Source organism: Typha angustifolia, chromosome 12 (genome assembly GCF_048772165.1).
Source record: "Typha angustifolia cultivar Huaian chromosome 12, ASM4877216v1, whole genome shotgun sequence".
In the NCBI taxonomy this organism is placed as follows: Eukaryota; Viridiplantae; Streptophyta; class Magnoliopsida; order Poales; family Typhaceae; genus Typha; species Typha angustifolia.
Window position 1 is genome coordinate 7834523 of NC_133250.1, and position 16041 is coordinate 7850563.

General features: G+C 33.8%; 1 protein-coding gene and 1 pseudogene across 1 annotated transcript; both read right to left on the bottom strand.

Annotated features, from left to right (window-relative positions):
* Positions 1 to 3594: 3594 nt before the first annotated feature.
* On the bottom strand, positions 3595 to 5411 carry LOC140772053 (ACT domain-containing protein ACR2-like; annotated as a pseudogene).
* A 5051-nt stretch (positions 5412 to 10462) lies between these two features.
* Positions 10463 to 11467, bottom strand: LOC140772179 (uncharacterized). The gene has a single exon (XM_073114107.1). The coding sequence runs from the start codon at positions 11401 to 11403 to the stop codon at positions 10717 to 10719; it is 687 nt and encodes a 228-aa protein (XP_072970208.1). The 5' UTR covers positions 11404 to 11467; the 3' UTR covers positions 10463 to 10716.
* Positions 11468 to 16041: the final 4574 nt, after the last annotated feature.

The window sequence follows — 16041 nt, forward strand, 5'->3', positions numbered from 1 at the left end:
GAAATGTAGATATGACTATTTTGTAGACTAAGGCACTTGTAATCATGACATTAGGTGTTGTAACCAAGAAACAAACATAATTTAGAATGAAACAAAATTATGTGTTGTAAGAACGAAGGTATAGCCAAGAAGTACACTATCTAAGCGTCAGTCACCATCAAAGGATTATGGTTGGAAAACTGGATGAGCTTGTGGATAAGAATGGTATGATGCAGCTTGTGGTGCATTTTTGGAGTCTGAAGGGATGGATCAAACCTTCTATAGCAAGCTAATGCACTACGTCCTAATTTATTATACATCTACAATGTAGCTGGAGGAGTATGATGGTGAGAATAACCTCCATTAGAGCATTCTGAGCCTCAACCATGTCCATGAGTTTGGAATAAACTCTCACGTTTATCATTGTTTTGCCCTCGAGATTGTTAAGCATTGCAGGTTGCAATATTGGCCGATGGAGGAAAATTAGTAGGCATTGTAGTTGGCAAGTTGTTTGTGACTATGAGTTAGAAGATGACAAAATTATTTCTTCAAGAGATGAAGGGTCTATACAGGTAGTAATTGACGCAACAAACGGATCATAGTCAGATCCAAGTCCTGACAATAAATATCTTTGGATATCATCATCCGTTATTGAGTGCCCAGCAACAATAAGTTCAATAGTCACCTTCTAGTGGGATTACTTTTCTTGAGACTTGTGAGTTGACTACATAGTTGTACAACTCTAAATAATATGTGAAGTGTTGTAACCAACCACTTGGGCAAAGGCACCTTTTGAGAGTGACACCATTAGTGTACAGAGGATCATTTGATTTTGCTTAGACCATTGATGATACGCTAGATTGGGAATGCTAGCACTTTCATTTGAGGAAGGAGCATCCGGTAGGTACAATAGTAGGGCAATGATTGTGTCATCGCGAAAGTTAAAAACATCTTGTCCATAGAAAGGATAAGCTGTGCTTCACAAGATGTAGTTTTCACAGGTTAACTTGATCGTGATAAGGTGTGGCATGATAGAGGAGGGAATCAGGAAGGATGAGGTTGTGAAGGTAAAAGATAAAATAGTCCAAGTAATAAGTATTTTTGATATGAGTGTACTAGTTTGGCTCTAATACTATGTGAAAAAGAAGATATATTTTGATATCTTCTTTTCATATGAAACTTTTTTAATCAATCTCGGTATTTGTACATAAAGATGATAACAATAATACTAAAATATTGTTATGTAGTTCTATAGTTATGAAATTCATTTGAATCTGTTTGAGATTCTATTTGCATATGATGGTTGAGTTAATTACACCAAAATCTGAAAAAACACAATAATAAATTCAATTACATTTGACCAATTGCTCAATCAAAAATATTTACTATTTGCATATTAATTTACAATACCAAAGCTTAAATTCACGAAACATAAAGTACAACATTAGTATAAGTTACATAAGTTAATTTTGCTACAAAATATGTTTATACAGCTTTAGTTCAATATAACAAAAACTTGCATCAAAGCTTCTAATAATAATTCACCGTAATAAAATTCTATACAATAGAGTATAGAATAAAATTTCAACTCTTTAATTTCTTGTTTTATAGCAGTGACATGCTCGCAGTTTCATATCAGAATCGTTGAGGCCATTAAAATTGCCTTTCCATCATAACTTATAATATGAGATATGAGAACAATAATAAAAGAGAAATTTCTTGTTTGATAGCTCAATGGCCTCATTTATCATCATTGCCGATAGATAGATAAATAGATGGAAGTTTTCTTACAGACATTTTATAAATAGGGTAAAAAAGGCTAAATTTGCTTAATAACGAAATCCTCGATTGGAAGATAGAAGCCATCAATGAAGCAAAACAAAAGCTATACTTTGAAGAGTATATCATTCAAAACTTGCGGGCAATCAAATGCCTCGCTACAGGGGTTGCCTCAAGACAATCCAAACTATAATAGAGATTTGCTAGAACCAAAAAGCTATGCTTTAAAGAGTATATCATTCAAAACGTGCAGGCAATCAAATGCCTAAACATTAGGAAGCTTCAAAAGCCATAGAGAAGAAGAAACTTTGAATCTCTTCAAAAGAGAATTTCTTCAACAAAAAAATAGAAGAATTTTTTGGAGAAATAGGCCTCAAATTCGCCTTTGATCGATCATATTAGAGATATTCTCCCAACTCTTCTTATCCAAATCAGATCTGTCCTAAGGTCAAATGGCTGCACCGGTTGCCTTGAAGCTATCAAAGCCGACATACCATCAAAACCCTAATTAAGAGATCCGACAAGAACTAGAAGAGAGAAGAGAAGCATTGTGACAGTTTGACCCATGAAATCACCATATCATCTTCACAACATCATTAGCCATGTCTCTGATGTGTTACTTCCATGAATGAAATCTTTTTAAACATGAAAAACAATAAAAACTATGAACACAGCTAACTTTATAAATCATCTTGCATGAGAAGCTCGGGCAACGTGAGGACACGACAGTGTGAGTGAGGGGGGAGATTCGACGAGCAATCGACTGCATGATAAGCTTAGGTGGCGTGAGGAGAACCGACGACGTGAGTGAGAAGCTCCGGCGATGTGAGGAATGAGGAGTGAGGAGTGAGGAGGGAAAGGGCGACGACAAAGTGTGATTGGGCTGCGGGCATAGGTAAGGGAAGGGGGTAAGGGAAGGGGCGACGGCGTAGAGACTTGAGTAGTTAAGTTTAGGCTAGGGTATTAGGGTTAGAAAATAATATATATATATATATATATGTGTGTGTGTGTGTGTGTGTGTGTGTGTACTTAAACGAGTTAAACAGGTCAAGCGGGTTAGAGGTATAAACTCGAACACGACCCGATTAATAATCGGGTTACACGGATTGACCCGTTTATGATTCGAACCCGATTAGTCTAAACCCAAATCCGATCAACAGTCGATTATCATGTTGGGTTATAGGGTAATTTTTGTCACCCCTACTTTAAGCCCATTAATATATATCTCGAAACACAAAATCTAACTAGTATGCTCCCTTTCAATGTCTTCAGTTGGATAAGGGTGCCTCCTTAAGCATGCAATCTCCAACTGGACTTTTCAGAGGCATATTAAATAGTTATCCTATGCTTCTCATGATGAAGATATACTATCTAAAAATAGTGTTTGATTACATATATAGTCACTAAGGAGTTTCCTAAAGAAGTAAACATTGTCTTACATGTTCCTTATTGCAATTTACTAATCTCTTGCTTTTCACTCATGTGTGGATTCTAAACTACTCAACATCACTCTCGGAAGTAAAAATATTTTCTTATTCTTCCTCATTTGTAGCATCTATTGGATTTGATATTTAAAATTTAGAAAAGTCGTTATAAAGCATCCTATATGTTGTTTTTTTTGGGGGGTAGGGGGTATGAACTAAAGAAACCCACAAATAAAGTACTCCTATAAAATTCAATTTCATCACCCATTCGTCATTGGATTAAAACCTTGCATAAATTGACATTAGCATACTCCTTAGGCAATAACCAGATTGATAATGATACCTGAGATGCAAAAGATCCACGAGAAGGAATTGAAGCATGGAAGACTAACATAATGCAGGTCTGTAAGTGTCACATAGTGTCAAAATTCAACTTTGGTCGGTCTTGACATTTTACATTCACAATGGAGTATCTTTTCTCATTACGTCGGTCAATTGATATAGCCATCACCTTTCTTTCCTCTCTATCGTCATATATATTTATTATTAAAATGGCAGTAGCTATGTTCCTTAATGACCCGTCAAAATCTCGAATAGCAAATATGAGATGGTGCAATCAACGTACGACTTCAGCTTGACTCATTGAGCTATCACAACCAAGAAAATATGCCTTCACGACTCCATGGTCATTGTCAGCAAAGGTGTGCTGAAAAATAGTGGAGAGGTTGGCCATTGATAGCAAAGGTGTGTTGATATAAGTGGCAATAGATACATCGTAGACAAATACTGCCCATGCAAGACAATCATATAGTTCCATGCATGAGCTTCAATAACATTACACCTCTGCTCAACAAGAACAGCTGATATCTCCTACAATAGTCCTATTTGATTAGGATTGATCATCTCGATGGCCATTCGCTCGCCAGAAAATTCAGACTTGGCAGCAACTTTGAAAGGTTTTTTTCACATCTGTGAGTTATGCAGCTCTCTTTTTGCAACTATAGCCTACACAATAAATCCAGGTATAGTCAATTTAACACAATTTTAGTGCAAAAATATATTTTATGAATTCAGATATAGTCAATTTAAATTATGATACGAGATAAAGGAAATTGTTTAGAGGACTAAAAGTCCACTTCAAGTCACCTTGTGATGAGCTTTTGTTAATCTTTGGGTGCATTGAATGGTTAAAGAGATTTTTGTACTTGTGCTAAAATTCTAAAGTTTGTTGTCTAACTACATATATACCTATACATATATATTACTTATCTGTATAGATTTATATAGATTGGAAGAATTGTGGGGATAAGGGAGACTTGCCTGCTGAACATAGCCAACAACCTTCTTATCATATACCTTATTACCTTGTTGATCTTTCATATGGAAGACTGGAAAAAGGAGCTAAAGAAAAGGAAAAATAATCAAGATCATTCTGTATAAATAGTGGTCATATAATGGTAGAACTGAGATCAAAATTTGCAGTGCATCTGCATCACAAATTTACAAGTAAACAACATGCTGCATGAATCATTAGTAAATTGGAATATAAATCTCTGGAGATAGAAGAAAAGGTATATAATGGAAAGATCATTATCAGACAGTGTTTTTATACCCAAGTAAATTTTAATCTGAAAGCTGCAACCAGTATGCACCTAATGTACAAGATTATGTTGCGAAAAAGTGCTAACCAGCCTTAGATACAGCTGACACAATACAACTGGTTCTGAAAGAGTTGTAATCAAAATCTGCATAAATCTCAAATATGATTCTTATTCGTCTACCGACAATCTCTGTTCGAGATTAAAAAAAAATCCATGGTCATTTGTAATTCTATTATCCAGGTATAAGCATATCATCCATAAACCATCCTGCATCAGAAGATAAATAGCTCTTGGTAATAAAAAGATCCATATCAGTCAGTACTTGTTCAACTAGGAGTTTCTTGTTTATCAAGACTGTTCACCTAGACGTTAACAATAGAGCCACTAGTAATTAGTCATCAAATTAATTGGATGAATTTCCTTAGGATCAAAGAGAGTTCTTACTTTCACAATGGTGCATTCGTTTCAAGATTCATCGTCGACATAAACCCTGAAATATAATTACTTATCACTACTGCATTCCTGTACTAATTGTCGCAACTTGGAATTCGTAGCTAAACCTTGGTCCATATATCGTCCTGTTGAAGTTCTCGAATTCAGGATCAAAGTAGGGGAAGCTAACCTCCATTGCTAACTGTGGAAAGAAAATATTTTCTGATACAAGAACTGAATTCATAGTGGATGAAGTGGCAGAAGCATGGATGAGGAAAAATTCTGGAATCAGCAAAGTAAAATGAACCGAGTTTGGATTATTAAGTATGATAATTAATATAAGGAAAACTTCATCTGAAGACATAATTGATATAATCAATATAATCTGTCATCATAAAATTAAAAGGACAAATCTTGAACATGAAGGACTTCTGTTTTTTTTTTAAGCTCTGAGTAATCAAGCTTGGCTTTTTGATGTTTATTGTTTGAAGATTCAGCTAATCACAATAATTCTAACAGTGTGGATTATTAAACTCTGTTGTCAATCTTACAGTAATTTTCAGTAGTTTCAATAATTTGCCGGATAAGACTACCAATTAAGATTTAGCTCTCATTGGTTCTTGTTAAAATATTTCTGGAATCAATACCAAAAAGATTTGCCATTAAAGCGACATTGAAATGGATTGAAATCCATGCAAGTGCTTCTACCGTCACTCTAGAATCATCAAAAACCAAAACATAATGTAATCAAAGTTAGGATATATTAATACTCGGAAACTCGATTGCTGCAATTAAAATTTATTTGAATCTTGACTGCTAGTACTTCTTTTTTCAGTATGCCCGCATATCATCAGCTAAATGCATGACTTAATCCTAATAACTTAGAATATGGATCATGGGTCATCTAATCTAGGTAATTCGACATTGTTATAGAAACTCACCAAAATATTTTTCACATTTTTCCACAATCAAAACTCTAAAGTCAGTGTCATACATACATACATCATGCATGCAAATGCGACCAAACCACCCTTCCTTCTTCTTTTGCCAAGAATTGAAAGGAGAAGAACATCTAATTAAACCACAAATCAATTGAAAGAAGTAACAAGCAATGGAAGATGAACATAAGCAAATTGAGTCTACTTGACTACATGATATGGGAAACTAGAAAAGATTCCATACCTCTTGACGAAGAGAAAGAAGTGATTATTCCTCCTTTAATTTGCAAATTTTATTTTTAAGAACTTTTTGCTTTGACTTAGTTATAAAATGGATGAAGAAGTGATGCCAAAGGAGTCCAAAGAAACGAGACGCGATGATAGACTTAATCAAACGGCCTAGTCCGCCCGTGCCTAGTCTGGACTCGGTTTAGGCCCGACCCGAGCCTGAACTACCCATGGGCGGCATGGGCCAGCCTTTTGCCGGCCCGACCTAGCCCGGAAGCTCGTCCGTTTGGCCCGCCCGTTCTGCTACAGTAATTTGCGTGTTCTACTATAGTAACTTGCTGTTCTGCTACAGTAAAAAACCAACAAAAATTTTGGTACTGTACCGTTTTGCATTATTTTAAGCACACCTTTAAAAAAATTTAATTTATTTTTTTTAATGGAGGAACATAAATATTTTTTTTAAAAAATAAGCTAATAGTAAAAAATTTTAAAAAATAGCTAAAATATGGATTAGGCCGAGTGATTGGTGGGTCGGGTCAACCTGGCCCGACTGGCTAGCCCAATCTCTCACGAGCCGACGAGCTATAACGAGCTAGACTATTCTAGCCTGGCTCGAGTGATTGGTGGGTTGGATCGTGAATAAATACTTAAGCCTAGCCTGGCTCGCCTGATGATCATGTCTACACTGCGATATGAGAAAATTTTCTAATGTGATGTCACACACGTGTGAGGTGGGTGTGGCCGTCTGCATTAGAGAATATTTGACCAAATTAGGCCTCCTCACAAATTTACATATCCCTGTGGCTAATAAGGTGTTTTGTGTGGAATACAAAACACTAATATCGTTATTTTATATATATGAAGATCGCTTCTTTCCTACTAGAGAGATAATTGTTTATCAATCTGTTTGATAAAAAATTTTAAAAGTATAACAGGAATGCAAAAAAATTAAAATATATTATATTACTGGTTCAATAGGTAATTATTATTTTTTAAATATATTACATTGCACATTATTTTTGATAATTATATTATCTTACTAATTTATCAAATAAAAGACGTATATCCTTAACATATATATATATATATATCATAATAAGGGTATTAATATCTTTTTATAATTAACTTGATGAAAGTTTAATTAAATTTAATCTCTTTAATTATTTTTCAGTATTTACATATATCTCTTATTAGTTTAGGCTCGATTTAAATTAAATTTAATAACACATAGAGATAGAATATCATATTTAAATTGAAGTCTACGCCAAAAAAACCAAATTTAAATTGTTTAGTATTAAATAATATCTTCTATAATTAAGGCATAATTATATCTATCACAATTATATTTAAGAGAGAGAATTCTTAAAAAAAAATTCTAATCCAAAAGTTAGGCACACATAATCATTATTTTAAACTAATATGCCATTTTTTTGATCTAATGTGGTTTTGAAATCGGGTACTGAAAAATTAGTAACGAAAATTGGACAAATTTTAGTAACGAAAATTAAGGTTACAAAAAATTAGTAACGAAAATTGGCTGTTATAGCCGTTAGATTAAGATTATGAATTTTAGAGGGATATTGAAGTATTTGCCATATATGAAACTTATATAGATTTAGTTTATCTAATTGTAACATGATATACAGCTTTTGTTTATTCCTTGTTTATCTGAATTGAGGAATAATCTTTTCTCATTCCCTATGTATTTTTAATAACAATATATATAAAATAAAATATTGAACTTTTCAACGTTTCACAACTTACGAAAAATATTGAGATCATAAGTCTATATGAAAATTAATTATATAAGAAAAATATGAGGAGAGTAAAAAAGATGAGAAGATTTAAATTTAATACTTTTTTCTAGTTTATTTAATTGTAATATGATATACCGCTTTTATTTATCCCTAGTTTGTCTAATTAACAAATAAACATGAATTGAGTAATAATCTCCTCATTTCCTATATGTATTATTAACAAGAATAAATGAAAAATGCTGATGAGGTTAGCATTTTCTAATGGGATTATGAGGTGGCAACTGATGCATTCAAAATAGATCTCTTTTAATATTAAGTCTACAAGATGAATTATTTAGATAAATAAGTTTACGAGGAGACGAGTAAAAAGTCAAAACCTCTGATTTGAATTCAAAACTTTGATATACTTAATTATTATTATTATTTTATTTTATTTTTTTCTCTAAAAAATATACCCTCAATAAAACCCATTGTTTTTTTTTCACCTATAATAAGTTTTTGGAGTTTAATACGGAAAGACATAAATGCCCCTAGATGTGCGGAAGCGACTGAACCGGTTACCGGGAAGAAGCGCTTGTCAGCCAATCGTAGACTGCCTAGTGTATCTCTTTGCGCCGGTTTTGGCCAACAGATTTAGAAATAGAAGTCTGTGGGTGAGGAAGGAAACCTGAAACTCCACTAGATGCTGCAGAGAATCCTCCCTCCCCCCCCCCTCTCTCTCTCTCTCTTTCTCTTTCTCTCTCTATATATATTTTTATCTTAAATAAAATAAAATAAAAATAAAAATAAAAATAAAAATAAAAATAATCTATCTAGACCCGTGAATTATCACTGGTTTTCAGATATAGTAATTTCTAAACTTTTTTATTACTAATTTATGCCTTCTGAACTAAGAAAAATATTCTTATTATCTTAAAAAAATGAACTATATGGACTTTTATTTTGACTTTTTTAGGAACTATCTTTATAGTAATTTTCTAACAATATTCCTATCGTTTGTTATTATTAAAATTTAAGCATATATCAATGACTAAAGTACACTTATTTATTAAGTTTGGAGTGTAAAATATTTATCAGTGTATAATATTGGATAGCTTTGAAACTATTTTAATAATTTAAGTAAGGTAAACATAGTTTTTCTATAGCTAAGTTGTGTTTTGTTCTTATTAGTTTGATGTAAGCAATGGAATTGAATTTCTTGTACAGATCACAATAATTTAAGTGACAATTACAATATTTTGAAGAAGTAGTTATAATTATGATATTTTAAAAATTCCTAAAAAAGAGGAAATTTTTAAATAGCAACTTGCTTTTTTTCGGTGATTTTGTGAATGACACTTAATATGTAACGCTCCTCGCTAAATATATATATCTATCTCACATGAGTAGTATCCATGTGATCTCGACAATGTTCTGACATAAAGGATAGGAGAAAAATCTATATTTGTATAAATAATACAGACAAAAAGAAACACATAACATCGTATGCTACAGCAAGCCTCAAAATACGTGTCCATAATAAATATCAATGCCCACGTAGGGGTTACAAGCTATGTAGCTTAATTTACAAGAATAAATAATTATAGAGTTAATCTTCGCCAACTTCTCTAAGAACTCGAGCTTATTTATAAATCAAAAAATATTTTTACTAGAAGTTGGTGAGCATAAGCTCAGCAAATATCAACTGCTACAGTCTGGAAGATACTGTAAATAAAGATGCAACAACGAGGTAAAATAGATATTCATATCATAATCACAAACAATGCAGCAGTATTACATGCTCATCATGTTCATAATGTGTGCATGTGTTAATAATCTATAAACTAATCACAAAAGAAGATGGAGTGCTATTTAAATAACACTATTTTTTTAAAAGTAAATTCTATCTAACAGTAGTTTTAACAATTTTGTAATAAGAACTCTTAGTTTTTCCTTGTATGAACTTAAGTTAACTTAACCTAATTATTTTCAAATGAAAAAATATTAACCGAGAAATGCTCAATTAGAATACTAAAGATAATTTTTAAAATACCGAAATTATTCTTTGATAGGATAAGATCAAGAAAAGAGTTTTTAATTTGGTGGATCAGGGTTAGAAACTTTTTAAAAAGTATTTGAGTAATTTACTCAGCAGAGTTACATAAACTGTACACTAGAATTAGTGCTAACTAATCAGAATAATATCACGGCGTTGCATTAAAATTATAGGAAAAAGTGAACGGGTCTCGTTATAAAATTCTGGAAGATGGGTGCTCATCAGGAAAATGATAAAATGTAGGGTGTTATTTGAAGATTTTCAAAACAGAAAGAAAACAAGAGAGAAGTAAACACAAACCACGGTGAATTCCTTGCTGAGAAATAAAACAATGGCACCGAGGTACAACCTTGGATCATGTACCTTGGATCAGTAGACATCACCCCCGACAAACTATGAAACCCAAAATCTTAACACGATGAAATCGAACCACAACACCAACTCAGACATCCTCTCATGTCCCATGCACGTACACCACCAAAACCCAGCCAACTCTTAAGTTGAATTTATTTTAAAAATTAGACATTCAAAGCAACTTCCATCTCAGACGGAGCAAGTGTAGCCCGGCGGTGGCGTCTTCCCACAAGTGAGCAGCAACTGCAGCGCAAGAGGCAGGTAGAGGTTAATGTTAAGCAGCTTCAGCTTGATGCTCGTGCACAGGCACACCGCCGCTTCCAGCTCGACCAGCCCCCCGAGCAACGGGCAGCATTTGTTCACCACCGGGTCGCCGATCCCGATGTGCACCAGCCCCCCCAGCAAGTCCACGCACGCCCCGATCTTTAGGCTGTCCACCGGGCAAGAAGCCGGCGCCGGCGGCGGTAGAACCTGCGGTGGGGGAGGGCAGGGAGTCGTGGCCGGGGGCCCGGTGACCGGAGGAGGGTTTCCGCCGGGGGAGGGGACGGTGATGGGGGGGCCGATGATGGGCGGCAGGGTGATGGGCCCTCCCTTAGGTGGCCCGACGATTGGAGGGAGGGTGATGGGCCCTCCCTTAGGTGGTCCGACGATTGGGGGGTGGGGGGTAGGCCGTCCCTTAGGGGGTCCGGTGATCGGGGGGTAGGGGGTGGGCCGCTTCTTAGGTGGGTGGGACGGCGACTTGGGGGGTTTGGGGTGCTTGGGGTGCTTAGGCTTGGTAGAGGGAGGTTTGGGGCAGTCGCAGGCGAGGATAGGGGAGAGGGAGGAGAGGAAGAGCATTAGGGTGAGGAGGACGGCGTAGAGCTTGGAGAAGTCCATGGTGATTGGTATAATAGTAGTACTGAGAGAGCCGGTTAAGTGTATATATAGAGAGTAGTGTGGACTGTAAGGTAGGGAGTGGAGTTGGGGGATAGGATAAGATAGATAGAAATGGTTCACGTGAGAATCATATTAAGAGAGGTACTGCAATGCAAGAGAAAGAGAGAGAGAGAGAGAGAGGGAGGAGGAGGATTGTGTGCATACTGGGACGTAGTAAAGATTATAATTTTTTACTTGACCCTAAGTAATCTCGATCACTGGGCTCCCTATAATTGCTAGCTAGCTGGCTGGCTTTGATAAGAAGATGACGAGGAGAGTACGTAGTCGGCAAGATGTTATATATATATATATATATGTATATATGTGATCATATAATGCTCTTCTCCTGTGACAAACATAGCAAGTTTTGGAATATTATAACTTTACTTGATGGGATGCAAGGACTAGAGGTGCATCATATCAAAATAAGTGAGATTCTCATTTGCTAGTATGATGCTGTCTGCACTGTTTGTCGAATATTCGGACAAGCCAAAGTTGGATTTTTCTTTTCTTTCAAAACTCCAGTTTATGGTTTATAGAACTCTACGTTTTGAATTACTTAAAGTATTCTTGAAAAATTTCTAATCTTTGATCATACGATCCAAACGCTAGCTATATATATATATATATATATGTCACCCTAGCCTACTCCTATCAAATTGGAAATATATTATTAGATCTAATCACTCTACTCTATTCTACCACCAAAAGGTAATTTAACTGTTTTAATTATAAAATTACCTTTAGTTTAACAAACTACACAAATTTTGATACCCTTCAAATTTTCAAATGGTTGGGGTTTAATTAACTCAGAGTGTCTGTATAAAAATTGTAAGAAAAGTGAGCGGTCTATTTATAAAATTCTCAAAGGGGAAGTGCTAGTAAAAAAAATGATTAAAAATATAAGATTCTCTTTGAACAATTCCCTTTTCTTAATTCCTGTCTAACTGGGCTTTGAGGCGATAAATGATTAACTAATGATAAGATTTTGGACATGATTATAAATCTGTGAGTTTTAACTTCCCAATATGCATGGGCTTCTCTCGTCGTTTTCCCCTATTAGGACAAAATGTTTTATGTTAAACTAATCTATGAAATCATATCAGATTAACATGGTGACATGTGATTCGAGTAGGACATAAGATAAGTTTGTATGCAATCATTAATTTTGTAATCTTGAAGTAGAGCTTGAGAGGGACTCATCCATTTGGACCAAGCCTATATATATATATATATATATATATAATGATTTCTTAGTAAATTTTAATGTTTATTCCTCTCTCTCTCTCTCTCTCTTATCTACTAAACATGTGGATGGACTATTAATTAATTGCTAACATACATAACTTAATTGTTGGCCATCAACTTTTGTTCAAATATTTACATTCATGCATCATTATGATCATCATTGTCATATTGTCATGTGTTTATGCATATAAATCATATAAATGAATCAATATTGAGAGGGAGAGAGAGAGAGAGAGAGAGAGTCACGTTATATCTGCAAGGGTTTGGCTGGATGAACAATTCCTCCAGTATTTTTTGTATTATAAAATTCCTCTAGTACTTAAGAAGGAAGAAGAAATATAGCTCACTTGTTCTCCTACAGTGTTTTGGCATCCTTACAGCATGGTCAAATTTGGTTGCTAGCATATGTACTCTTTTCAAAAGACTCGCTTGTGACTCACTCTGTGGCCCATGGTAAAGTATTCAAAGCTTTATCGTCCAAAAAAACAAAAAGAAGAAGAAGAAGAATTTATAGAAATTATCTTAAGGCAGCCCTGCTGGCCTCAAGATGATCACTTAATCTTGAAACATGAAATGTTTGTATATATATATGAGAATTATGTCATCATATTATTGTGATTAATAAGCAACTTGCAAGTTGATCGACTTCTTTCTCGTAGAATAAATATAAATGATTAAAACTATCATTCCGACATTTTAGAATATATACAAATTAAATGATAATGTGCATATAATCCTATGTGGAGCTTTGTCTCTATTTCTAGGGCAACCATTCGATTGAATACCATGGTTGACATGAATAAATAATTAATTTATGTGAAGATATCTTATGTCAAGAACATTAAAGAAAGCCATTATACGACAAAAGTGAACTACATAATTTAAATTAAAGCAAAATAGAGATCGATCCCATTACTTTTGAACATCTCTAGCTTCCATCTCGAAGCAAACTAGTCAATCTTAGCAACTGCTTTAATGTGTTTGATAACATTTAACCAGACGACAGAGAGAATATATGCATATAGTTTCTGATAAATTAATTTATCTTTTTAAAGTTTGTTTTGTATCACTTTATAATTTTAAATATTTTCATCCAAAATTAACAATGTTTATGCGTTTTAAATAATTTTTTTAAATTTTTATCTAGTTTCAATAAGTCACTGTTACCTTTCTTTTAAGTTATTTATTTATATTTATAGTTCAATTAAAAATGCATGGATGTATAATTATATATGTTTTTGTTTTGAACTCCTGTCGTCTTTGAATTTAATGATACTATTAGTCTAAGGGCTTTCTAGAAACAATTATGATTCAAAATTAATATTACACGATAATATATTTAACCCTACGTGAGTTTAGGAAGCATATGAAACTAAAGAACAAAACTTGCAGCAGGGATGTACAGCTGCAAAGTCACAAGCAACTCTACTTGCGAGCATGTACGTAAACATCGAACACAGAGAAAGAGACAACAAATCGATCCAAAGAGATCCAAAGAGAGATGGATGACCAAGAGACTACTTAGAGGTCATGTGGGTATTAGCTAGAACATACAAAGAGATTACAAACGAAGCAGAGGGAGAGAGTTAAAGGCAGGGGAAAGAGATGGGTTTTGCATATTGGTTTTATGGAAAATCGTGTAGAGAAAAGAAGAGAGATTGGCGCGTCTCATTCGTATCAGCAGTCCCGTGATTGGTGGCTTTTGGTTGTATGCGAATCCGTGACTTCCTGTGTCTCTCCCTCTCACTACATTGGCATTGGGGTGCAGAGGGCTATTATATGTAGACATGGGACCTCTTTCATCTTACTCTCTCTCTCTCTCTCTCTCTCTCTCTCTCTCTCTCTCTCTCTATATATATATATATATATTATATATTTTATAGTCACAGGAATTGGAGTACTATGGCCACTTGTTAAGTTGTGAACCATTGGGTAATTGTAAAAGAATTTCGGAAATCAGGGAACGTTGTCATCATCCTCCGTTACCATCAAGTCTCATTTTGTTGTTTCGATTGTAGATGGGTGTGAACTATAGTTTAAGTATATATAGGGTGTTATTTGTAATTTCTCTTGATTTAAATTTGAGGAGGTTGACAGTCTTGCCTTTTGCACCGTCCACTGATATCTATCTATTTCAGTAGTAAATCTGCTACTGCGATCTACTAGCAAGTTAAGTAATTTCTATTTTCAATCGCTGTGTCCATTGTTTTTCCATTTTATTTCACCTTTGTTTTCCATAGTAATTTTTTTTTTCTAAGTTATATTTTTTTATCGTTTAAGTTATATGTCTTATAGTTTACGGTGCGATTTATAAGTATATACATATGAAATTTCCGATAGTAGTGGAGATTTATACCTAAATTTTTTCGTAGTTAGTATGGGTTTATAATATGCGATGCAGACTTATTTTATAAAATGCTCGGTACTTAGCATTACAAAATTTGTTTTGCTATTGATAATGATGTATCCGAATTTTATTATTACTTCAATCTACGTAGTTCGTCATTTTGTTACATAGTTTTTATTTATAATTATATTAAAATAGGGAGAAGACGTCGAAGAAACACAAGTGCAGGATATTTAGCAAAAGGATTGACAATTAGACTACGGAGCTACTTTGTTAACACCATAATTTGGTAAGAGTTAGAAAAACAATAACAAAAAGGTAATGGTAATAGTTAGAGAAAACATAAATGTCAGAGAGAACAAATTGTACTGTCTAATGAAGTTTAGGATGCGATGACAAAGGCATAGAATATATCATAAAGTCCATCTTGTTATTTACTATATATTATTATTATTATTATTACTACTACTACGACAATATAAACCTATAGCTGATTACATTTTTTTTTCTAATAATTAAATAAAATTTAAATATGTCAAATGTGGAGAGAAGCCTTTTATACATTTGGAAGAAGTTAATTTCTGTCTTAAGAAGAGTTATAATTTTATATATGTTTATGATATATTGTAATATGATTGATGTAATATTGACTCTTTTTTTCCTTTATTTATTTTTATATTGTAGACTTGTGTCAATAATAATGTGTTTTTAGATTAATTAATGAGTGTTATTTTGAATTAATGTTATCTGCAATGGCACACACTGCCACACAATTAGCACACTATGATACATATATGTCCAATGAATTTTACATAAGATTACACTGAGTGTTAAATTATTGTTCTTACTTTTATCAACCATATTACCGACCTTTTTTCTTTTTTTTACTGCAGAAATTTTTTAATACAACCTCAAAGTGTTCTAAAAATTGTGTAATATTTATTTATTTTGGTCCTTTTTTTATTTTAAGTTGGTAAGTTAGATCTTCTAATACATCACCCTGC